This window comes from Limanda limanda, chromosome 7, assembly GCF_963576545.1.
Source record: "Limanda limanda chromosome 7, fLimLim1.1, whole genome shotgun sequence".
NCBI classification, from domain to species: Eukaryota; Metazoa; Chordata; class Actinopteri; order Pleuronectiformes; family Pleuronectidae; genus Limanda; species Limanda limanda.
Genome location: NC_083642.1, coordinates 21,736,647 through 21,761,728, shown reverse-complemented (window position 1 = coordinate 21,761,728; position 25,082 = coordinate 21,736,647). Strand labels below are relative to the sequence as shown.

The 25,082-nt window shown below is 40.3% G+C and overlaps 1 protein-coding gene across 1 annotated transcript; it reads right to left on the bottom strand.

The window, feature by feature from the left end:
• Positions 1-1,925: 1,925 nt before the first annotated feature.
• Positions 1,926-14,136, bottom strand: fam131c (family with sequence similarity 131 member C). Its single transcript, XM_061073944.1, has 6 exons — positions 14,106-14,136; positions 11,819-11,883; positions 9,923-9,998; positions 4,889-5,119; positions 4,510-4,599; positions 1,926-2,200 (listed from the first exon to the last, which is right to left on the bottom strand). The coding sequence occupies exons 1-6, from the start codon at positions 14,134-14,136 to the stop codon at positions 1,926-1,928; spliced, it is 768 nt and encodes a 255-aa protein (XP_060929927.1).
• Positions 14,137-25,082: the final 10,946 nt, after the last annotated feature.

Here is a 25,082-nt window from a genome sequence, read left to right as displayed (position 1 = left end):
TACAGTGAGTTTGAAATCGGCACAACATAAAATGCTGAGTGAATTCCCACAGCCACATGAGGAATGTGGCCAACGTTACCTCGGTAACAATTTTCCTGTGCAGTGTAATCAAACCTTGATTGCATCCAAATTATTGTTAGTGGTGAATCATAAATAAACCTCATAAATCAAAATGTATAATTGCTGTTAAATGAATCTGCTAACGGCAGAGTTTGCACAGTAGTGATCAGGGGGTGGAGCCACATTATCAAGGTCCCAACAATACACAAGCTCAACCAATCCCGTTTCAGTCTCAGCTGTCCATCATTACGTTTCACCCAATTGTCATTGCATCAAATAACTAGTTAAAAACAAAGTGTATCAGTAAATAAAATATCAGTATAAAAATAATTACCTAGAATGAGAGAAACCATCTTGGAGAAGATTTTATTTTATGTGTACTTTGACTTTTTGTTTATGTCCCATCCACTAACAGAGGAGGCAGGATTTCTGTCCTCTACTGTAGCCTGCCAACAGGGGGAGATAGAGACACTGGCTTTGCCTTTGTGGAGCTATGTTGTCCATTTTCATATACAGTCTATGATCTTAAACAATGTCTGCCCAGGTATGAAATATAAATGTTTATGATTTATGATTATCCAATGTTTGTTGGTTGGTGGGTTGTTTGTCCTGTGGAGATGTTAATTTGTTTTTTAATTTCATAGATTTACGCATCACGTCTATCAATTAATTAAAAATTAATCCAAAATTAATTAAGAAAGTTTTTGGTTTCTCTAAACTGCAACGTCACTTGTGCAGACTTTCAAATAAGTTTTAATAAACTGCAATTAGCGTCTAAGGAATTATTTCAGTGGTATTATTTTATAATATGACTTTAGTTACACCTGTAAATTTTAAGGAAAATTATTATGATATCCAGTCGAGTAAAAGTAAAAATGTTTTTAGCTTCTTACCAGACTCGTCAGACATTATATTGATTTTGACAAATCATTTTTGCACATATGTCTCTAAAACCATAAACTTGTAAAGACGCTTCAATAACCTGCAGCCTGTCAGGAGGTACCTGCGTCCAGTTTGTCACATTTCCTTCTCAAACCACAGCGAGTCCAAATGTTGTTGCAGCGTCGCACTGATTACACCTCGGATCAGTTCTGGTCTGTTCTCCTAAAGGAGTTTGTTTTATTCATCCACAGCCTTTTGTTCAGTTTTATCCACATCTGTTCTACACCATTCAGAGCTTAGCACTGAGACACCCACAGGGGGAACAGCCACAATCCACACAATACAGCCTCATGTTGTGTAGACCGGTGATAATAGAATAACCCTGACAGGTAACGTTAACACCTGCACCTGTCTTCAACCATGTCTCACACAGGCATGCAGACATACATGTATAATGGCTAATGATGACTAAGATGATTTGGCAAACACTTTCTTTCCAATAGATTCCTTGGCTGTTGACTCAAATGAGAAATCTGACTGGAAAAACATTTTCCATTTCTTTAGTGACTTATTCACTGATGGTTGGACTTCATACCTTTTTGATATTCAAGTAGAATTCGTCATTGTGATAGAAAAAGGGATCGAAACAGAACTGGACAGCGTTATACAGAACGTGTATTCAAATTTATATTTTATAACAATATTTTACATATTTACACCAGTACTGTTTGACTCTTTACTGTTCAGTCCAACATATAATTTGTACAATGAATAGAAAATTAAAATGTAACAGTAGAATTGTACACATTCACAGAGTTGAGAGTCTCTATATCTGAAGACCAGGCTCTAGAAATCTTTCATTTTCTCTGCATATATCTCACAGATGTCTTTAGTTACTTTCTGCGTCTGTCACTGTGGTGGTGAGATCTCTCAGTGAGGATCATTTCAGAGTTTGCCAGCTCGATTGCCGGTTTGTTTTCCTGCTAGTTATAAAAGACATCGTCCTCGGATAGCGAGCTGCTGTCTACTTGCCGGACAGCAGCTTCTGCAGTCACAGTGCTTCCCTTCTCAAAAGGGTGGGGGTCTTTGAGCTGCTGAGTGGCTGATGTCGGGGAGATTGGGTCGACCTGTGCCAGGGGAACCAGGTTGGCTGCTCTGCTGTTGCTGTAAGCCGAGGTGTGGAGGCTGTACAGGTGCTGGGGAATGCCAATGCTGCCCCCATCCAGCAGGAACTGGGACAAGAAGTGGCTCGGTGCTGCTAGGGAAAGATGATAAGAATATTCATAATACTAATCATCATAATCATCATAATTATCATAATCACAGTCATAATCATTAATGACAGACATTTGGTTGCTTCTTGTAGACACGGAAAAATGATTTGAAGCATGTGAGAGAAAACAGTGACAGCTGGGGCCTCTCAGGTTGAAGGGATTTTTGAAGCCGTAGCTCTTCACACTGGTATCTTACAGAAATGGTACAGATGCACTCAGTTATGAAATTGGTTTTAAAAAAAGGTGCCATTACTTTGAACCAGATGCCTTGCTGCACGTCATGAACGTTGTATCTTATCTTATCTCTTAATGTATTGTAAATCTCATTTTGCTGCCATTTTTATACACAAAATATAGGTACTAATAATTAAAAATAATATATTTCACTGGTGAGTATCCGTCCAATTAATTTACATAGTCACATCAGGGGAGATGACATATTTCTAACTAAATTAAGGGTATCTCTTCTGTATGTATGTATATATTAAAACTCAGCGGCACCAATACTGTTGTATCTAGCTATGAGTGATAGTTGTAAGATAGGCAGAGTTGTTTCTGTTCAGTCAAAACAAAGGGCAGTCCTAACCTAACTTTACTTAACCTAACCTAACCTAACCTAACCTAACCTAACCTCACCTCACCTCACCTAAACTCACCTAACCTAACCTCACCTCACCTCACCTAACCTAACCTAACCTAACCTAATCAAATCGAAGGAACTTAATCTAAATTAATTTAACCTAACCTAACCTAACATCACCTAACCTAACCTAACTTCACCTAACCTAACCTCACCTAACCTTACTTCACTTAACCTAACCTAACCTAACCTAACCTAACCTAACCTAACCTAACCTAACCTTACTTCACTTAACCTAACCTAACCAAACCTAACCTAACCTAACCAAACCTAACCTAACCTAACTTCACTTAACCTAACCTAACCTAACCTAACCTAACCTAACCTTACTTCACTTAACCTAACCTAACTTCACTTAACCTAATCTAGCCTAACCTAACCTAACCTACCCTACCCTACCCTACCCTAACCTAACCTAACTTAACCTAACCTAACCTAACCTAACCTAACCTAACTTCACTTCACTTAACCTAACCTAACCTAACCTAACCTAACCTAACCTAACCTAACCTAACCTAACCTAACCTCACCTGACCTCACCTAACCTCACCTAACCTAACCTAACCTAACCTAATCAAATCGAAAGGAACTTAATCTAAATTTATTTAACCTAACCTAACATCACCTAACCTAACTTCACCTAACCTAACCTAACCTAACCTAACCTCACCTAACCTTACTTCACTTAACCTAACCTAACCTAACCTTACTTCACTTAACCTAACCTAACCTAACCTAACTTAACCAACCCTAACCTAACCTAACTTCACTTTACCTAATCTAGCCTAACCTAACCTACCCTACCCTACCCTACCCTACCCTACCCTAACCTAACCTAACTTCACCTAACCTAACCTAACCTAACTTCACTTTACCTAATCTAGCCTAACCTACCCTACCCTACCCTAACCTAACCTAACCTAACCTAACTTCACTTAACCTAACCTAACCTAACCTAAACTAACCTAACCTAACCTAACCTAACCTAACCTAACCTAACCTAACCCTAACCTAACCTAACCTAACTTCACTTAACCTAACCTAACCTAACTCTACCTAATCTCACCTTGAAAGAGTAGCCTTTAATAAAAACAAGTGTATATTTATAGCAGAGTAATTTAGAGTAAATTAGCGTAAAATCCAAAACTTGAATATGGTTATTATGTGGTTGTGGATATTTTAACCTGGTAAAACGTCATGGTATCTCCTAGGTCAACAGTCTGGAAACCATGAATGTCTATTTCATTGTGTGTTTTCAATTTCCTTCAAAGAGATCTCCTCCTCATTCGTCACAACACATTCACAAGCTTATTAAAGAGGGCTGTCGTCTTATGTGATTTCAGGCTGCTGAAACACTTGTCATTGCCTTTGAATCATTTTGAAACACTAATGAATTCTGTTATCTGTCTTATTGTTTCAGACATCCATCATCAACATAAAAGAAAAGGCTTCTGGCTAAAATAAAAACTTTGAGATGATAATAAATCACAAACTCAGACAGTGTCTATTTAAGAAAAAAAAAACAGATTTTTATTGTTGCCTCATTCTACGTGGTTTTAATTTTTTGGAGAGGAAATCTGTTGTAAATGTAGCAGTAAACCCATTTAAATAAACACTCCATCGACACACATGTTATCCTTTTGCATGACCGACCTTGTAAGCTGGTGGAGGGCTCATCTATGTTGTCGTCCAGCGACCACACATGCATGGCCGCCTCAGCCAGGGCAAACTGCTCCGCCACTCCTGTGAAACAAAAGGCCCAGAAAATCACATTTCATGGGGGTTTTCTTGGAAGTCGACACCTGCTGTTTGTCACCATGTGAACCACCATCACAAACAAACGGAAATTGAATAAGTGCACTGGACTTGAGTCCCCGTTGATGGGACGTCTTAAGGGGTATGGATTTTTGTTGTAGCTCCCTCTGCACAAAGCTAATCGAATGAAAACGCTGCCCAGAGGGATTGAAGCATCACTTCATCTCCACTGACCACATCTTGTTTTTGCTTGATTGAAATGGTCGGTGTGTCTCACCTGCAGCGAAGCGAGCCTCCTTGATTTCGTCCGGCATTTGAGAGTAGAATTGTTCATCCTCCTGCAGCTCAGCCCCCCAGCCTCCTCCTCCTTTCCCACATGCCCAGCCGCCTCCACGTCCCCCGGCATCGCCGCCGCCGCCCAGACCTTTCCACTCAATCAGGTGAGCCACTCGCCCCTGAGCCATTGCTGTCGGCTTGGTGATATGGTCCTTTATCGTGGCCACCAGACCTAAATAAAGCGAGGAGAGGGGAGGGGTACATCTTGATGAAGTGGATTAGATAAAGGGTAAGTTTCCTGAAAAGATGGAATAAACAGTGAGTCTGATAGTTGAGGAAACAGGGAGAGAAGTTGAGGAAAAGGTAAAGTGATAGGATGCATGAAATAATATGCAGAGGGTGCAAAGAAGGGAGAGTGACAGAGGAAAATGCCACAGCAAGGAACAAGGATATTGAAATGGAAAAAGGTTGCACATGAAAGAATAATAACATGATGGTTAAAGTATTCTAGTATTCATTTGCATAATCTGAAACATGAAAAGCCACATTTCTGCTGCTGCTTTCTGATGTAGAACTTCACTCAAAACTAATTGAAGAGGATGGAAAATGAAGGTAAAAGAACATCTGAGGTGATATTAAATCAATTGTAACTTGTGGCTTTAGATCTGTCTGCTGCACTGTACGAAGCTCACATGGATAGAAAATCTGATTCAAAACTTTAACTGACCACAGCATTTACTATTTGTTTATTCCCAAACTATCAAGTAATTTCAAGGCATATCAAATAAAGCAACAAGCACATTTCAACTGTACAGACATTAGCTGTAATAAGCTTCACAGATCATGCAGACATCATGTGTGTGTTAGTCTGTGTGTGACTGTGTTCAGCTCAGTCTCAGGGTGGCTTGGTTCAGCCTTAGAGACAGGCTGAGGAGTCCAGTCATCCAGGGGGAGCTCAGAGTAGAAATGTTGCTCCTTCATGTCGAAAGGGGACAGTTGAGCTGGTTCTGGCATTTAGTTAAGATGCCTCATGGGAGCCTTCTGTTGGAGGTTTATCAGGAGGAGACCCTGGGGTAGACCTACAAGTCGCTGGAGGGACATCATAACCCATCTGGACTTGGAAGAGCCGGAAAGTGTGCCAAGGAGGGGGGCGTCTGGGACACCCTACTCAGCTAGCTGCCTTTGTGACCTGAGCCTGGATCAGCCTCTGACTATTCTCAGAAACTGTATCTGTTCTTTCCTTCCAGTTTCCTTGTCTCAGACCTTTTAACTCGTATGAATCGTCTCCTCGGCTCATGCCAGGGGTGGATGATCTCACCACAGATTAAAATCTTGATTATTTTTAAAAAAAATTTTTTGCTTTTTATCAGGCCGGATATCTGCAGGTAGCTCGCTAGCTTTAGCTACCTTGAGTGTTCCCCAACACTCAAGTAGGAGAACATCAAACATTGATTTAGATTTTTAGACATTGTGCAAAAGTTTTGAATTAAATCTCTTTTGATTAAATCAAATCAATTAGATTTTTTGCCCAGTCTTAGTTTGTGACATCTGGAACACAATTGCACTGACTACTTCCACCTGAATCTTTCCATTAGTTTATTCAATCAATCTTCATCTAATTTTGCCTTGTGTCTGTCTGAACTCACCTTAGCAGTTTAACATTCAGTCTAAAATAATAGTTTCTGTGCCACTGTAAATGCATCAGATGTGGAACATGCCTGTGGGCAGACACCCAGTGATCAATACATAAAGCTGCATCCATTATTGGATATATCATTTATTTATATTCTATAGTTGCATGATTTTGGCAGCTCAGATTTTGAGACATCAACATAAGTAATTTGTTATTCATTACCCATAAATCCCTGGTCATAACTACTTAATCACATCAGACAAGGGTGGAAAGGTCTTGGGAAATGAAGAAATGAAATGAAAGTGACTGCAAACCGGGGTCATACTGCAGAACAGGACAATTAAACAAGGATAAAAAAAGGAAAGGTTGAAGGTGGTAACGGCAAAGGTGGAAAAAAGAGGAGGAAGAAAGGCTAAGATAAGAAATTATAAGGCATAAAATGTCAAAACCAGGGCTTAAGGAGGACAGGGTAGAGAAGAGGAACAGAAGTGGGAGGGAAGGATATTTCAAAGTGAGAAGTGGATACAGTGAAATGAAAGACATGAGTCAGGAGAGCTGGCAGTCTGGCCTAATTGAAACTGAGAAAAACAAGTTATTGTCATTGAATTCAAGCTCAGCAGAGTGCGTCCTGTGTTTTGTTATCCATTACAACACCTACTGCTGTCCCACCTTTACCCATGCTGTCACAACTCTGCTCTGGCTGCACGTTGATGGAGAGGAGGATCTGTTACATCTATTTTGGTTGTGTTAAAACAGCAGAAAAATTCCACTTGTTGTGTTTCAAGATGGGAGTATTATGGGTTTACTGTCCCACTGCAACACAAAAACAACCAAATCACATTAGGTTGGCATGACAGCCCACATGATGGATTTGTGTTTACTGCAACCTGGGAGGGCAACAGGTTCCTCTGTTGATTTGTTGCTACAGTGCAGTGAACAAACAGCTGACTCACACCATGTTGGATATTTTGGATAACAAAATGTCATATTTGTAAAGTCTGTGTGTGAGTCATAGACTGTGTATAAAGATGGACGACATTACAGCTCCCCCAGAAGTGAATCATTTTGATTTCGCTCTGATCAAACAAAAAAAGTCAAAGTCGTTTAATACATTTTTCTCTAAGTTAGTTTCTGTCATGGTGGCACTGACAGATAAAACAGATGAAATTGTAGATTTTACATGCCAATGTCCACTGTGCACTTGCCTGTGTGAGAGTAATAAGCAAGTTGAGAAGTGACTCGTGTTGGTTTCAAGGAGTGGTAGATGGAAACAATAAAAACAACCGAAGCCAATTAAAGCTGCAGTGGTGACTATAGTAAAAAATAAAAAATAAGACAGCAAGACAACAATGCCATTAAGTAAGACTGAGGGCTCTATTCTAACTGTCTAACTGCATGGTCTAAAGCGCCTGGCGAGAGTGCATATCAAATAAATAGTGTATTTTGTTTATAACATGTAATAAACCAATCAGAATTATCTTTAATACCTTTAAAATACTTCTGTCCTTGGACCTTGGCAGATTTTTATTATGAGTGCAGTTTTACCAGATAGTAAGGGGGAATGCTTCTCTGCGGGAAAAAAAATCTGTGGGAAGTCAACATGTGTAAGAAGACCATCTGTGTGTATAACAAGCAGTTAACGCAAATTGTGCACCTGCCTACAGAGGCAAATATTACTATCTTAATAATATGCCCTTAAAATAACAGTGATTTAATGTGTCAGTGATGGCAGAGCAAAAGTGTCTCATTCTTGCTTTTGCATCAGGTGGATGTAAGACTACAGCTCTGTTTATTTGCACCAGCACAGTGTAGATATTAAACCTAAATGTTGACATCAGCATTGTAGCAGGGGTAAAGTCTAGCAGGCGTTTATAGGCACCATGTTAACAATCTTACTTTAGTATGTTAGCATGCTAATTTGCTATGATTATTATAAATGATTTTTGCTGTCGTTGATTATAATAATAACCCTTTTTTATTATTATCATTATTATTATTTTTTAATGATATAGGGTTAGTTGAAGGCAGGGAAATTTGAAATATTGAATAATAGAAATATTTCATAGTTTTGTTTTAAATTAGCCTTTTAAATTTGGCAAAATAATACATAATTTAAACATTTGGATTGAACAAAATGACATCCTGTAATGTAGGTAAGATAATGTTTGGATATGAGTGGATCTAAAGTTATTTGTATCATTACAAAAATAAGGTGGATCTTAAAAGAGGTCCTAGTTCTAGTTTCACTTAGCACTAGCCCTCCATTCACTGTGCTTAACCCAAAAAATCTCAGCCGTAGTGCAAGAGGAAAATTCAGAGGATGACAAAAGTTATTGTATTCATCGTCTGGGCACCATATATTGTATGTTTGAACCACTGGTGGGTGGATTGACCATGTGACTCACCTGCTCCCACCATTATGCTGTAAGAATTACAAAACTGTCATTACCCATATCTCATTTGTTTGGTTCAGCTCAATTGCATTTGCAGAATCTAATAAACATTTCACTTTCTCTGAGGCATGAGCAGGGCTTAAACCCATTACTGTGACTAAAATGTCATCAGACGGAATAATATATCAAACAGCATCATACGAGAAGAATACAATCAGCAGTCTGTGCTGTATTCTTCTTTATATGATTATATTCATAAAATATTTGCGTTTGCACAGTGTAATTTGATTTTAGCAGTAACAGGTTGTCAGCTGCACTTTGTGACTGATCAAGGTGGCAGGACTTTCTTATCTGTCAGACATGACTGACAAATGATTATGTCTGAGTAAATGTTAAAAAGCTTTTTCTTTTTTTTACAGGACCGATTCGGTGAAAGCAGGTGTCTGCCTGAACGTTTGTATGTGTCTAACGTATTCATGGGCTTCATAATTATACTGTCAGGGTAATAAAGGGGCTTTCACTGGGAAAAGTTCAGCAAGGCATAACACATTAACTCAGATAATTAACCTCCCAGCAGAAAGATGGAAGCAGTGGAGATGTGGCAGACAGACACAGGATGGGGAAGAGGAGAGGAAGCAGAAGTCAGTCGCAGAGGAAAATCAGATAGGAGAGGGAAATGAGTTTGTGCTTGTGGCTGATTGTTTGTTCATGTCTGTCTGGGTACACTTGTGTAACAGCATATGTGTGAGAGAGAGAGAGAGAGAGGGCATTACGGATATTACATGACTGACCTCCCATGGTTCCTAATTCTGTGTCCCTGCTTGTTTTTTTTCCAGTCTTGTATATTTGATCCATAATGAAATACAACATAAACTAAACACAACAAGTAAGCCTGTTTATTTTTGGACTGTGTGTGTGTGTGTGTGTGTGTGTGTGTGTGTGTGTGTGTGTGTGTGTGTGTGTGTGTGTGTGTGTGTGTGTGTGTGTGTGTGTGTGTGTCCAGTCTCACCGAATAAAGAGGAAGTGGCTAGCTGTCCGATATCGTAGCGGCTGGTTTTATCTTGCACGTTTCCGTTGGAGGGATTCTGCAGATATGATACACAAGAACAAGACGATCACTATATATGGTGAAATATTGTTGTTGTGTTGTGTATTTCCACTGGGAACTAAGGAAATAGCTTTATATCAAATGTTCATTTACACATGAACTGATTAGAATTTGGTGGTCAAAGGTCAAAGTCAGAGTGACCTCATATGAATCTAGAAAAAAATTCATGCAGACTGAAACTGCGCTGGTTGATGGAGGCAAACAAACAGACAGCAATCCTTCTAGTTGACATCTTCTATGGGATTTGAATGGGTTCAGTGCCCGAGATGAAGAGAGCAGAGTTGTGAGGTTTTGACAAAGATAGCACAGACACACATCTTGTGTGCGTACAACACAACCACCCACACATGCACGAACACAAAGAACATTTGCATTCATCCTCTTTTGACAGTCACCTCTTATGTGGTGTGACACAAATTTCCCACTTTTTCCCTTGTGCGGTGATAATGACAATAACAGGACAGGATTTATGGAAATCCTGCAACATTCACACCCAGTCTGAACAAGCTGCGAGAAAAGGAAGGTATTTTAAACTCCAAGCCGTATGGTGTTCACATCCAAGTAGCTGCAGTCAATATGGAAAGAGGAACTGCACTTCAAATAGATTTCTTGGTTTTGTATTCTTGGCCTGACAGAGTGAAACCTTTAAGCTTTTTTTAAAACCGGTGCAAGTGAAATGGGATTGCTGGTAAATATGGGCTTTTTTACATCAGTGCACGGTGCACGGTTCCAATTCAAACGGGTGGAGTCCAATGCATTTTATGTTTTATAGACAATATAAATCTGAATAAAATTAACTTGAATGTAAAATGACCAAAATGGTAAAACCGAGTATCCTCTTGGGTAAATGAATGCCATTTCTGTTTTTCCACTTCCACACACTGCTGCTTCATTGCCAGATGTGTGGTCACTGCAAAAGCACAGAGAGCTTTTCAATTGCTTCTTCTTATTCCAAACTAAACACAATTGTTATTCAGTTTGTTTCAATCTGTAAAAATGTTATAGAAGCAAGAATGTTTAATATTGTTTAGCAGATTAAACATGTATTTGTGATGGAGCCTGGATGAGGATCAGACAGAACATGTAATCTGTGAGGGAGATATCAATCTTTAAATGGATCCACTTCTCCCACAGCTACAGCAAATTAAATATAAACATACCATAAGCAGAAGATTTTTATCATTTTCATTATATAAATAATAGATATAAGATATTCTGAGCTATCAAAAAAACTCGATTAAAAATCCTGCTTATGTCAATCGTATTCAATCAACAGCGCTGCATACACACTACATCCATACTACTATGTTTTGCCACTTTTAGTCCCCATCCATACTAGCATGCCTGAAACCACATATCACATGGCCACTCACATACACTGTGCATGTGCGTGCCTATGTTGTTAGTTGACTAATTGTGGCAGATTGCTGGAATAATAACTTGTGAGTCTCCGCATGTTGGCAGTTGTATCGTTGTGAAATGCAGAGATTAACTGCAAAACAGGATCAGTCATGCTTGTAATTGATGTTCCATGTTCTGTTCTACACTGGTAGGAGCCTTGCTGACGTCATCTGAACGGAGTCTGATGAATCTACTGAACACATCATCATCTGTTTAAAACAGGACTATTTTATTCTTCTCTGTTTGTGTTAACAATGTGGTGAAGGCTGTTTTCTGGTAAATGGACACAGTTAAAGCCAAATACACACTCAGTCTACATGTGGGATGGATCAGACACAGTGAAAAGGCCGGAGCCAGGCCGTGAACTACAAGGGGAAGGTTGGTGCTTTCACTGACCTTGACAGTGGATGGCTGCTCCTCCTCAGTCTGGTCCTGCGTTTCTGTCATGGGAAGGTGGAGCTCTGTGGGAAACACACATAGAAACCAAACACTGCTGCTAGATTCATGCTCTGTGTGTCAGTTTCTATTGTGTGTGTATGTGTGTTTCTCTTAACACGGATCATGCTCTTGGAAGCTTAAACGCAGTCCTCTCTAACAGCCAGGGGTGAGAGAGAGAGAGAGAGAGAGAGAGAGAGAGAGAGAGAGAGAGAGAGAGAGAGAGAGAGAGAGAGAGAGAGAGAGAGAGAGAGAGAGAGAGAGATAGAGAGAGAGAGAGAGAGAGATAGAGGACTATAGAGAGAGGACTATTTTATTCTCTCAGACAGACAGAGAGACAGACAGACAGACAGACAGACAGACAGACAGACAGACAGACAGACAGACAGACAGACAGACAGACAGACAGACAGACAGACAGACAGACAGACAGACAGACAGACAGACAGACAGACAGACAGACAGACAGACAGACAGACAGACAGACAGACAGACAGACAGACAGACAGACAGACAGACAGACAGCATTGAATACTCATGGCGTCATTTAACCGCAGCCTGTCAGCGTATTTAAATTCGTCTTGGCCTACGCTCTGTCTGTTTGCTGTATAATTGATGGTGATGAGGCTCATGTGAATGACAGTCCTATGGAGAATTAACATTATTAGAAAGGTCAGTGGAAACACACACACACAAGCATACAAACACACACTTAGGGTATCCCCTGGGAGGTGAAGTGTCATCAAGACAATTGGCTGTCACTATGGAAACAATACAGCAACAGGATGCAAATGATACCCTTCAGATTATTTGAGTCTAGGTTGCCAGTACACACATCCACGCGCGCACACACACACACACACACACACAACAGCGATGGTTTATGTGGTCTCTGGCCTCATCAGATGCTATTAACATACCGAAACACCCTGTCATGAGGACTGGACCAATTCTCTGGGCTTGTAGGGGTTAAATCCCACCTTGACACACACACACACACACACACACACACACACAAACACACACACGCACATTAACCTATCCTTAACCTAAGCTTAACGTAAACCTAATCATAACCTTACTTAAATTTAACATACTTCTCGACCAAAACCTAAACCTGAACCTAAACCTAAACCTAAACCTAAACCTAAACCTAAACCTAAACCTTAACCTAACCTTAATCTAAACCTAACTGAACCCTAACTTAAACCTTAACCCTTACCCTTAAACATTTCTTAAACTTAAAATCCATGATTTACACAATGGGAACACACACACATACATTCCCACTTCTTATCTGTTTGCCTTCCCACTTTCTTCTCAGCATGAAATTAGCAGACTTTGTCTTACAAAATATTTTTATTTTCTCTTTTTGTGTTTACAATATGGTGAAGGCTGTTTTCTGGTATATGGACACAGTTGAAGCCAAATACACAGTCAGTCTACATGTGGGCTGGATCATGCAGACACAGTGAAGATTCAGCCTGCAGGCTGAAAATAATGTGCGAGACTGTGATGTGATGTTAAATGTCATGTACTGACAAAATAGCAGGTTGATTGTTGTTTAGGGATATTACAGAACACCTCAAATCCTCTTTTTAGTTTTTTTAATTTTCTGTTTTGACAGCACAGTTTAGTGCGTGTGTTCTTCCTCAAAGAGGCCCAGCTGCCCACTGAGCCACTGTTACTTTATCCAGACAGCTTTCTGAGACAAAACAAACACTGCCTTATTTTCACCTAAACCAGGGACAGGAACTAAATGAAAGAGAAAATTACAACCCGGGGCACATCTTCAAGTCACGACAAGTTAAGGATGAGCTTTGAAAGGAAGCATCACATAGTAAAGCCAGCGCTGTCCTGCGCTGATCCTCACAATCCCTCTCATTAACCTCCCACCCCAGTCTGCTTTCCAGAGTATCTCCACAGATTCACTAAAATACGTTTCGGAGTGAACGACAGGGTTTGTGTTGTGCAACAGTTTCATGTATTAATTATTAATTATTCCTATGTTAGCTACACATCATAAACACACCTCTCTGATGTAAAAATATGGTTTTACCCTCTAGCTCGACGACGTCAGTCAGTCTGCTTGCATTCAGCTACAGGATGAAATGATGCCATGTGATAATGTTAATTCTCCTGCTCTCTAGTTTGAGGTTACTGGCTCCTGTTGCATACCTGCAGGTTGATCCAACTTCACACAGACACACACACATGGACGCACAAACAGGTGGTATTAGACACTGACCTTTGTGACCTTTGCAGAGGCAGGTACCCATGGTCTCAGGATGGCCGAATGGTTATCTGTTCACCATGGTGGCTCGAGGATGAGGAGGATGAGCAGCGTGAAGGTGGAGGGGAAAGAAGGGTTGGAGAAAGAAAGTGTAGAGGCAGCACCTGTAGCAGAAGTACGGTGTCTGTCAGCAGCAGGAGCAGGGAGAGAGGTGAGGAACTGAGGAAGGGGGAAAGTAAGAGTGGATGCCCGATGAGCTGTGCGGCTGATGGAGAAAACCTGACTTCTCTGTATTGGAGGAGAGAGGTGAGAGAGTGACATCGACCAAGTGTGGGGAGGGGGCATGGAGAGAGAGAGAATGAGAGAGAGAGGGGGGGGAAACGGAGAAAACATGAATGCCTGTTTGGAGACGATTTTCAATCCCCTCCCCTCTATTTCTCCTCATCTCCTCCCACTGTAATCTTCCTGTCCATACAAGGAGGACTCATTTTTAACATTGTTCATCAATCAATCTCTACATCTATCTATTTGTCTGTCTGTCAGTCAATAAGTCAATCAATCTAGGTGCCTATGACCTGTCTGGTCTGTCTGCAACACACACACACACACACCCACACACACACACACACACACCAATACTGGGAAAATATACCCCAGACTTTGCTGACATCACCTGCGTCAACAGGGGGGGATCATGTTGCCACGGCAACCAAGCCAATCTTTGCATTTGGAGCTTTTTTTCCTCCTCTAATTGGCCAGAGATGAGGCAAGGAAACGTTGTTCAATAGACTGGGGATGATGGTGCTGATAAAGTTTGCAAAAACACCAGATACTGATGTCAACACTGGAAAATCTTTCTCCTCGAATAGAACGAGCTGTTGTCTCTTTAAAAAAAAGCTGCGTCTGCCCCATTTATATCCGTCCGCAGCTCATCACAGGAATATGAATATAATGCATTAGGCCATGACTAGTCATTTCAGAGGTTCTCCTCTATTGTAAAAAGAAGCACATCTCTGAAGTCCAAATGGTAATTGCTCATAAGATTGCAGTTATGAATGACTTAAATCTTAGTATCACATTCACCAGGGGACCTGCTGTGGCCATCAGCAGTGTCTTACATCTGCATGTGGGCAGGATGGATCCATTCACTAAACCTGAGATAAATACCTCTCGCAGCGAAGTAGGGTAGTTGATACTGATACTGCAAGTTTAACAGCGAATGATGAACTTAAGGTACTTCATGCACCTGTTCAGTTCATCTTTTACAGCTTTTGTCCCCACAAACCATACAGGGATTTGGATTAGATAAATATAGATTGAGAAAGGTGATGTCCATGACAGAGGAGTCAAGAACAGCACTAAAGAAAGAAAGAAAAAGAAAAGAACTAAATTAGCAATGAGGTTCAATAATGCACAGGACACCAGCAAGGACAATATAATGTCTCCTGATGTCTTTAACAGTGTTACAGGCTCTCTGAAGGTGACTCCTTCAAGAAACTCATAGACCTATGGAACCTCTCGATACTGTTCAGTGACTCCTGAATACTAAGAGGAACCTGAACCCTTTAAAAAAAATATTTAAAGGTTTTATGAACTTGTTTTTAACCTCCAAAGAAAACCCCTGTAGAGCATGTTCTTAATTTCTGATGTGTTTTCCAACACTCATTTCAGTCCCACAGTCCCAATGTACTGCAGAGGGCAGGTTTAGGAGCAGTCTGACCTCTTGTGGTAAAAAGGCAAAAGTGCAGCAGTAGTGTTATCATATATATTATAATGTTATAGCTTTCTACGTGATCTCAGTCTGAAAATCTTGTCAATGCTTTGTTAAAACAAAGGGTTAAAGGTGGAGGGCTAGTGTTATTACAGAGAAAGTGTTACCAGAGAAGTTGATTCTCTGGTTGTTGTGTAAACCTGTGTGTGTTACTGTGTGCAGCTCTGACATAATGTCTATAAAAGTGGTTTGCTGTGTTTCTTTTCTCCCGTCGGTTTTGATCTTCCATCTAACTGAATAAATCTTGAATCTGATTAGATGAAAATGTCTTTTTTTTGCCCAGTATTGGAGGAGGATTGTGTAACGTCTCCATACACACATACACAGTGATGCTCCCAGCTGCAAAGCCACAGACATTCAGCAACACTCATTTCTGTGGTCCCTCGACTCAAAGCAGGAATTGGAAGCCTTTCAGTTCTGGATGATTCTCAAATATCGCCATTTAAGTGCACATCAAACAGTCCTTTATTTCATACTGTCAAAGTTTTATGTGACTGATTTGATCCTCTATTGGAAATGAGTCATAATTCAGCTCCTGGGAACATTTTACATCTTTATAGCAGTCTGAATAAATGTGGGAACTCCCCACCCTGATGTAAGTGAAAATTGATGACATGATTTTCTTGGAGGTATTTAAACCTCTAACAAGGTCAAACTGACAGAGTACCATGTTTTTTTATAGACCCAAGCCTGCTTCACATCCACACAGAACCACATTTAACACTGAGAGCCGCCCAGTGAAGCCCTGGGCTGTCGGCCGGCGGGAGCTGACAAAAAAATCAGCCAGTCAAAGGTTTTATGTGAAACCTCAGCTTGTGTTTTGGCTGCAGTAGATTTATTTGAGGTTGTGCGATCACGTGCAACAACAGAATCAGTCCAGCTGAGGCTCCGATGATAGCTTGTTTGGCAAATGACTTAATTCTTGATCAAATAAAATATGAAACTGAGATGAGTGTTTAGAGTTTCTTGGTTTTTTTTGGAGTCCTGCTATGCTGGTTTGTATCAAAAGTGGCCACTTTAGTATGGAAAAGGAAAATAGTTGTGATACTGAGATTTTAATCTTCCAACAACGGACAGCTGAGAGCAAAAAGTAGAATTTAACCACAATTTCTTGATGCAGGTTTATTCAAATTAGGTAGATGAAAAAGAATGAACCCTATCTGTGATATTAAAGACAGCTCTTCCTCTGGTATTTTAGTGTAGATGCTGGGATCACTCAATAGATCAGATGACTGGCAGAACCCGATAGGACGAATTCCAGGCCCTTCTCACGGCCGACTCTTTGGCATGTCATGAAAGTGAAAGTACAGGTCTGATTTTAAGGTGAGTTGTTTCTGCACGATACCTCACTGTCATAGTTTACTACTTGGAAGGGGCTGAGTCATGGTTTCGTCTTTTCCTGCCTTGACAAGCCAAAATGTTTTCTGTGAAAAATCTGCTTTCAACCACAGGATCAAGTTTGATGAAGTATCTTGATTAATGTCCTTTTTATGTGAGAACTTGCCAAATTGAATTATTAGAACTTGAGTATAGTGTTTTTGGGACACTTGGATATTTTTAAATAAATACCTCCACCAATGAGGTTAGGTTTCATCTCTGTTTGTTTGTCTGTCTGTCTGCTAGACAGCAGTATTACAACATTTGGATGGATCACAGTCGTTTGGATAAGGAGACCATCGATTACATTTTGATGTGGATCTAAATCCAGGAATTTCTTTTCTCTTTTTTTTTAACATTATGAGATAAGACTTTTTTCAACATTTTCATTATTTCTCTGAGAATACTTTTTATGAGTTTCCAAATATTAATCTCGATCAAGTGAATTTAAATGTGGTTTCAAAAGAGGACTGCTGAGCCTTGGAGAGGTATGTGCTTTCTTAAAGTATAAATATTACCGTTATCAATTTAGCATACATACATTTTTCTAAAGTGGATACATTTTCAGTGCTTTATAATATTTACATTTATACATTGAGTATTTATACAGCAGACCTTCCTATCAGTTTAGCTCCATCAGACTATGAAATCCCTTCTCACAACCGGGAACTCTTTAGTCATTTTAACTACTACATTGTTTTGTAACATGTTAGCAAATTATCTGTTTTACTGAAAATGGCTGCCTCTAGTAAACCGCAACATAGAAGTGTAGATTGCAAACTTAAACCCACAACTTTTCTTTTTATATTATAAGTAAATAATGACTATTATATATAACTTCAGTGTTAGTATCATACTTGTTATACCATAACAGCTAGTTGGCCACTCTAAAACCCAAAATGTAATTTTAAGATTTTTTGCTGTGTTTTGTTATGATTACATGAACAAGACATTATTAGTTAATAAGAGCCTCAGGTGTTTTTGTATTTTTTTCTCTGTGTTTCCAGTCTCCATGCTATAAGCTACAGCCTTACACCCTACAGCTCCAGCTCTGTTCTTGATGAGCACATGTGGAAGTAGTGTTGATCTTTTCCACCAATTTTGGAAAGCTGTATTTCCCAGAATGTTGAAAAGCACAAATTCACTCATTTCCTCATGTTTCATTCGTTCTTCACTATATTTGATCCACATTTTTATAACTGCGGAGTTTCCAGCACCCGTGAATAAAGCACACGGCATTAATAAAAGAGTTGGCCGGTGAGTGATGTGTTGCTATGATCTTATCTTCAACCTGCAGGATTTGGTTTGCCTTTCTTTGCTTATGTACTCTAGAGTTATTACAACATCTAACATTTCACTCAGAGATGTCATTCATAAGTCAGCAGACTGAACCTGTATAGAGCTCCTTGTTCCTTCACTAAGGCTTTTGTTTTTGTTCAGAGACTCACGAGCCAAACGCAACATGAAGTGTGCTTGGAAATCCCTCGCAGAAACAAGTGAGGACAGTCCGTTGTCCAACATGACGAACCTTCTGAGACTTTCTGAGGAAGTGTGAGGGACATTCTGTGGCTCTCCTGCACATGTGGACGGTGACTGGAAGTCTTACTTCCATTTCCCTCAGTAACCAAATAATCAGAGTTGTATGTATTATGTGTAACAGCCTCATTCTGCCAGAACTCCCACTGTGTGCGGCACCATGACACCATAATATTAGCTCTACAATCATATGATAGACAGAGTATGTTGAAACCACTGTCTGCAGATTGACCGCTCTCCCCTCCCTTTCCTGCCACTTCTGATCTCTTTTTCTGTGTTTTGCCACAGAGGCACCAGAATAGCCCTCTTAGCTTTGCGGAAAACATATTTTGATGACACCAACATAAATGTCCGCTTCGCCCCGCAAAAAGAAGGATGCGAAAATTTGGGGAGGACTTTTGCTGGCACTGCATGGTTACTTGGCCTGCAGCGAAGTTGGCAAGCTCTCTCAAGGCTACACCAACAGGAAATTGCATTAATCCAGAGCTGGAGCTGAAGTAATTCACTCCCTTCTTTATTTAAGGCTTTGCCAGAGTTTCAGCAGACCACCTCGGCCGTCCTGGAAAAGAGGAACAGGAGTGGGAGGCCTCAGGGCCTTACTGAACCTCCCCTCCATGTGCTGCCTAATTGGTTTAATGACGGTGATTATCTACTGGGGTGCATGTTGTGCAGGGGACGATTAATGGCCTCTAAAACATATGCAGACAGACGGAAATCCAGGGAGGGGAGGTTGGTGCTAAAACAAAGAAATGGCTGCAAATAGGAGCCATGAGGTTGCAGGGAGAGATACATCCTGCTGAGTAAGAAAAATAGAAGAATGACCGAGCACTTTAGCGTTTTGTTTTCTTGCTTCTTCCTTTTGTGAACTTTTGTAGATGTGTAAATGTTACTTTAATTTCTTTGACTTATTTTGAAGAGAAAAAAAAACCTTTTGAATAGACCTCCTATGAGACACATCTATACGAGACATACCACCCATGTAGGTTACAACTTTAATGATGTTCCACAAAACATCAGCATGCGGGCACCGTTAACAGCCGCTGAGAGCTGGCTGACCTAAGCTGCAGTACTGCTAACATCCTCTAGGAGATGGGTCTGAAGCATCTCTAAATCTCAACATTTCACTTGAAAAAGTGAATGAACTTCAATCTCTGTGCCTCTGATCATACGTCAGTCCTGGTGGTAATTTGGGGAAATATTGTTCCATCTTTATTGTAATTGTTCAATGTGAGTCGAAGCAGGCCGCACTGCATATGCAGTACAGCCACACATGATACTCCTTCTGTGTGTAGAGTCTGTGTAGTTTATACACTATACTGAACCAACGTGACCTCTATATGTTGCATGTTTGTTTTCCTGCTGTTGTTTAACATTTTTTTCAACATGCATTCCAGTAAGAGCTGTATGTTTATTTTTAATTGTTTGTGTTTGGTTGTTTTTGTAACTTCCTTGTTTTGTATATGTCGTCCACTAACTGGAAGGTGGGAAATGTTCCAACCCTGACTCCTCATGTCCACATGTCCAAATTTACTCTGGCAAATTGAATCCCAAACTATTTCCAATGTATCCTGAGCATTTGTGTGAAAATGAGTAAATGTGACCTGTATTGTTTGAGTGGTCATTAAGACTAGGACAGCATTATATAAATACACTCCGAAGCAGGGGCGGATCCTGGGATGCATAGGGCCAGGGGGCACTGACCCCAGCTGATGTCTGATTGGACCCAAATGTGCCCCTGTCCTGTCCGTAGTAATTTTTTATAATAAACTAGTGACTTACAAAGAATACTGGCAAGAAATATGACAATTTGTCAGGAATTTCTTATTTTCTGAACTTTTTCAAAGAACACAATGTAATTAAACACGGAAAACAATTTTTCAATATACAATATATTCAATTATTTGTGTCTTTGCTCAAAGCTATTAAGCTAACAGTGAACAGTTAAGATTTAAATTTGCACCTTACTAAATCAGATATTTTGCCGGGATTTTGAATATATAATTGGACCCCGTTAGGTTTAGGGTTGTGGCCCCTTTACTGCCCTGCTCCTGCTCCACACTGATTTCTGTAATGTAGTTTTTTGTCTAATCAGTTCTTCCAAACCCAAAGATATTCAGCTAACCATCATATGAGACCAACACATTTTCCTTAAATAAACTACCATAGACGCTCCACCACGACACTCATATCCATGCAAAATATGCAAAATGATATGAATAGAACTAAATACTCTTAGGCTCCAGAGATAAATGAATTGCATATATTTTCCCCGTCAAGGTTTGATATTGACAGGATCCCAGAATACTCCTCCAGTTAGATTAGAGTGTGTTGGCGGTAAACAGTGAGGAGATGTTGAAAAAAGAGGATTATTGAGTTTTCTCTGTCAGTTTGGGAATTATTGGGCTTAATAAGATCATTGTCAATGTCTTCAATGATGAAGATGATATAAATAAACTGTACATATATGGTTGGTGCATCTTTTCTAACTGAACGATAAAACAACTGCTCTGATTTATAGTCTGCAAAGCCCTTGTGGAAAAATTACCATTATAATTTTATCTTTCTATCACCAAATATTATACTTTCAATTTAATATTTGTATCTATTGTAACTGCCTGTGGTTTCAGTCTCATTTCAATTCTCATCACCTATGTAGCTGCAATAGAACACAAACTCTCGGTTCAGAAAACATTGAACAATATAAAAATGCAATACATGTTGTTGAGACGTACGTGCACGCGTCAAAGAAACTTCTTTTTAGGGGCAACAATCTTAAATAAGAACCATATGAGCTGCTTCAAACTGCAGCCTCTAATCCTGCCACCTCAGGTTTGGACCAGACCCTTTAAACAAACATCTCAGAGAAGATTTTAGGTTATTTGTTCGGCCAAAGATCAGGTACAGATGTTTAGTTTAAAATGTTTAGTCTAAATCTTAAACTGGATGATTCTCTCCTCGACAAAAAGCTTCTAAAAAACAGCAGCCGCCTAAAAAGCTCCTTCGTAGCGGCGGCTCCATGTGTGTTGAGGCTCTCGTAAAGTCGGACCTGTGAGATTTTTTATGTGTTGAGTGACATCAGCGGTGCCATTAGGAGGAATATGGAGTGAATTAGGCCGGCATTGCAAAATATACAGAGAGTCTGCGGAAAGACGAGGCTTATGTCAACAGGGGCTTGTGTTTCTGCTCTCCTCTCCCACTCATGTCGCCTAGCGCTGACATCAAACAGATCTCAGCAGCACGGTTTGGGGAAAGTAGGATGCTGGAAACAATTATTTGCTCCTCACTGTCTTATTAAGTGCGTTTATTACAGTGTTAAGGCCCAGCAGCTTACTTTGTTTCTACGTGGATTAAACCTGGAGAGGAGATCTGGCAACACTCAGGGTGTAATCTTGGATCGTTACTTAAACTTTTTTTTTGTTGAGAATGCAGTGAAAATAGGAAAATTGAGGGGCTCAGAGGAGGCTTAGGGAGAAGAATATTCTGCAAAAAGCCCTGGAGTGCTGGTGAGAGAAACGGCAGCGGAAAGACGCAGGGAGACCAATATAGACAGAAATTGGAGGATGTGTTTTCTGGTCAGGAACCCATTGCTAAAATTAGTGAGGATGTAAATTCCTCTGTGTAGCCGGTTTTCAAATCTGCGCATGACACTGAGAGTTGCCAGGAGAACATTAAACAAAAAAAAGAAGAGGGAAGGCGGCGGTATAGGGAGAGGTCATACATGAACAGTGCCATGGTAATGTTTTCCTTCTTCCTTATTTCTTTTTAAATTGACCTTCGCCCAGAGAACAAAGGCATCTAACAAGCCACAAGAAGTAGGGAGAAAAGCAGTAGAAGCCACGGGGGGGTGGGGGGGGCCTCGGGCCCTGGACGCCAAGCCTTCAACACAATCACCACACATGATATTGTGGCCTGCAGTAATGCCCTGGTATGATTCAAATCTCTGGGCTAACCCCCCTCTGCCACCAGGCTTCGCTCTCCCCCCCGCTCTCTCCCTGTCTCTCCATGCATCCCTGTCATTTACAGTCCAAATGACAAGACACAAACTTCCACACACTCAACCCCCGCAGAGCGAGGATAATCACGTTACCGCCGACGGCAGGGGCCACAAACCGAATTCCTGCAGCAGTGTCTTTGGACGCACTCAGACGGGTATTTGCATAAATCCAAACAGCACAATCAGCAGCTCCTCTTTTTCCATCGTGGATGAAAGAGAGAGAAAGGGGAGTAAAAAAATCCACCACGCTGTGAAGCACTGAGGGGAATGGATGGATGGAGATGGAAAATAGGAGAAGGACTTTCTCGGTTTACAGTTGCCAGACAAAGCCAGGACTATTTCGAGGCATCCTATTGGTTTAACAGAGGCAAGAACACACAGCCAGCTGGAAGTCAAGGACAAAGGCTCATGAGGGACTTAGCGGTAGATCCAAGTTCCCATACTCTGTCCACACTGGACTTTGTCTTGCTCCTTCCCTGTTGACCTACAGATTAATTCAATACCTAAATATTGACATTCTTCATTCTGGTGCACAGCTCTTATCTGAGGAATGCATTTTTACGGCTTTTGTCACTTGCATCAATCAACCAAAGCTGATAATTTTCTAAATGCAAGGCGCCGGGGACTTCCTCGCCACTGCAAGGTCAGCCTTGGCGAGATTAGGCGAAGTGGAGTGGTCAAGGTGAAGCCCAGAGTGTGTGGGGGGGCGTGTTTGGAGGACGTCTCCTGCTTGTACCGTTACATTTTGTTCACTTTTTTATCCTGAGCAGGTGTGAGCTATGAAACCTGATACGGTAACTGATGCAAAGCGCCAACGCAACATTTGGCGCTGACCTTTCCCCGCTGCCCTGCTGACTCTGACCTCCCATAAAAAAAATGAACCAAGAGGTCATTTGTGCAATCAGCTGATTACAACCTATAGTTTTTATGGTGATGTGACCTCTAACGCTTCTGCGAGACAACATCAGTCTTTTCAGCAAATGGCCCAAAACGACATGTTGACATTCAAGGGACAAAGCTCTTTAATCGTTATAGTGATTATAACTAGAGCAAAAGGAAAAATACCATTAATACAGTTAATGGTACAATGGTACAATGGTACAATGGTACAATATACCCTTTTTATTGTTTGTGTGCAGAGCCTTTTATAAAACCAGTCTATGGTACAAATTGATGTTAGAAAAGTTTGCATTTATCCTACCTAGTTTATCTGCGATGAAGATTTTATTGTCAATGTTTTTGTAAAATAAAACTGAATTATTATATTACTGTTCACGTGTGTGGTCTGTATATAAGTTTGAATGATTTAATCCACACAGTTTCCTGATTACAATTATCTCTTTCCCTTATGTGCAGACATTTTTTATTCTACACTGAAAACCCATTGGTTTCTTAATTCACTTTTTAGTGTCCGTTGGTTGGTTTGTTTGTCAGCAGCATTATGCAAAAACGACTAAACCGATTTTAAGTGGACTGTTGGGCCTTGACAGCCCTCTGGGTTTTGGACCATTCTAGTTTTCTTTTTCTTTTATTCTTGTACTTCTCTTAAATGTTTTTATAGTGCAGCACTTAGGTTACTCTGGGGTTTTTTATTGAGTTTTATAAATAAATGTTACTTGAATTTTCTACAGCGAGCAGATTGGTAGGTTGGCAGGTTGGAAACTTAAATTGACCATTATTTATTTCCTGTTTCAAACCAGATCAGCCTTGTTTCCGTATCGACATGTTCATGTTATAGCCACGACAACTGTGTACTAACTTAGCTAAGTAACTAAGTCTGATTTAACCATCACACAATCTGTTACTAAACCTAGTTTTTGTGTGCATAAAAACTTTCCACATCTTAACCATCTGTTGCATATCTCCTGCCACAGATTTTTCTTCTTGGGTTGGAGGTCTTGTTGATTGTTTTGCATCGAGGTCAAACTGACCGCTGACTCACACTCCAGTGTATAAGGAAGAGTTTAAGAATTAAAGGGCCATCCCAGTGTATTATAACCTGTGTATGATTTATAAAAATTATGATTGTACTGAGAACCAACAGCACAGAGTAAACCAACAGATTAGCTAAACGTTGGATGTTAGATATTGGCAATAATCATTATTGCATGAGAACAAATGTGTGTGCACCATGCCACAGATTACCCAATGAGTTTACGACGGATAGTTTGAATAATCTGTGGATTTATATGTAACTCATTTGACTCTCTCATTAATCATCCATTACTGTCACACTGGCATTAGCAACACCAGGGCTTTACAGTGAAAATTATAGTATGAAAGGTCCATCACGACCAAAACTATAAAAGTAAAA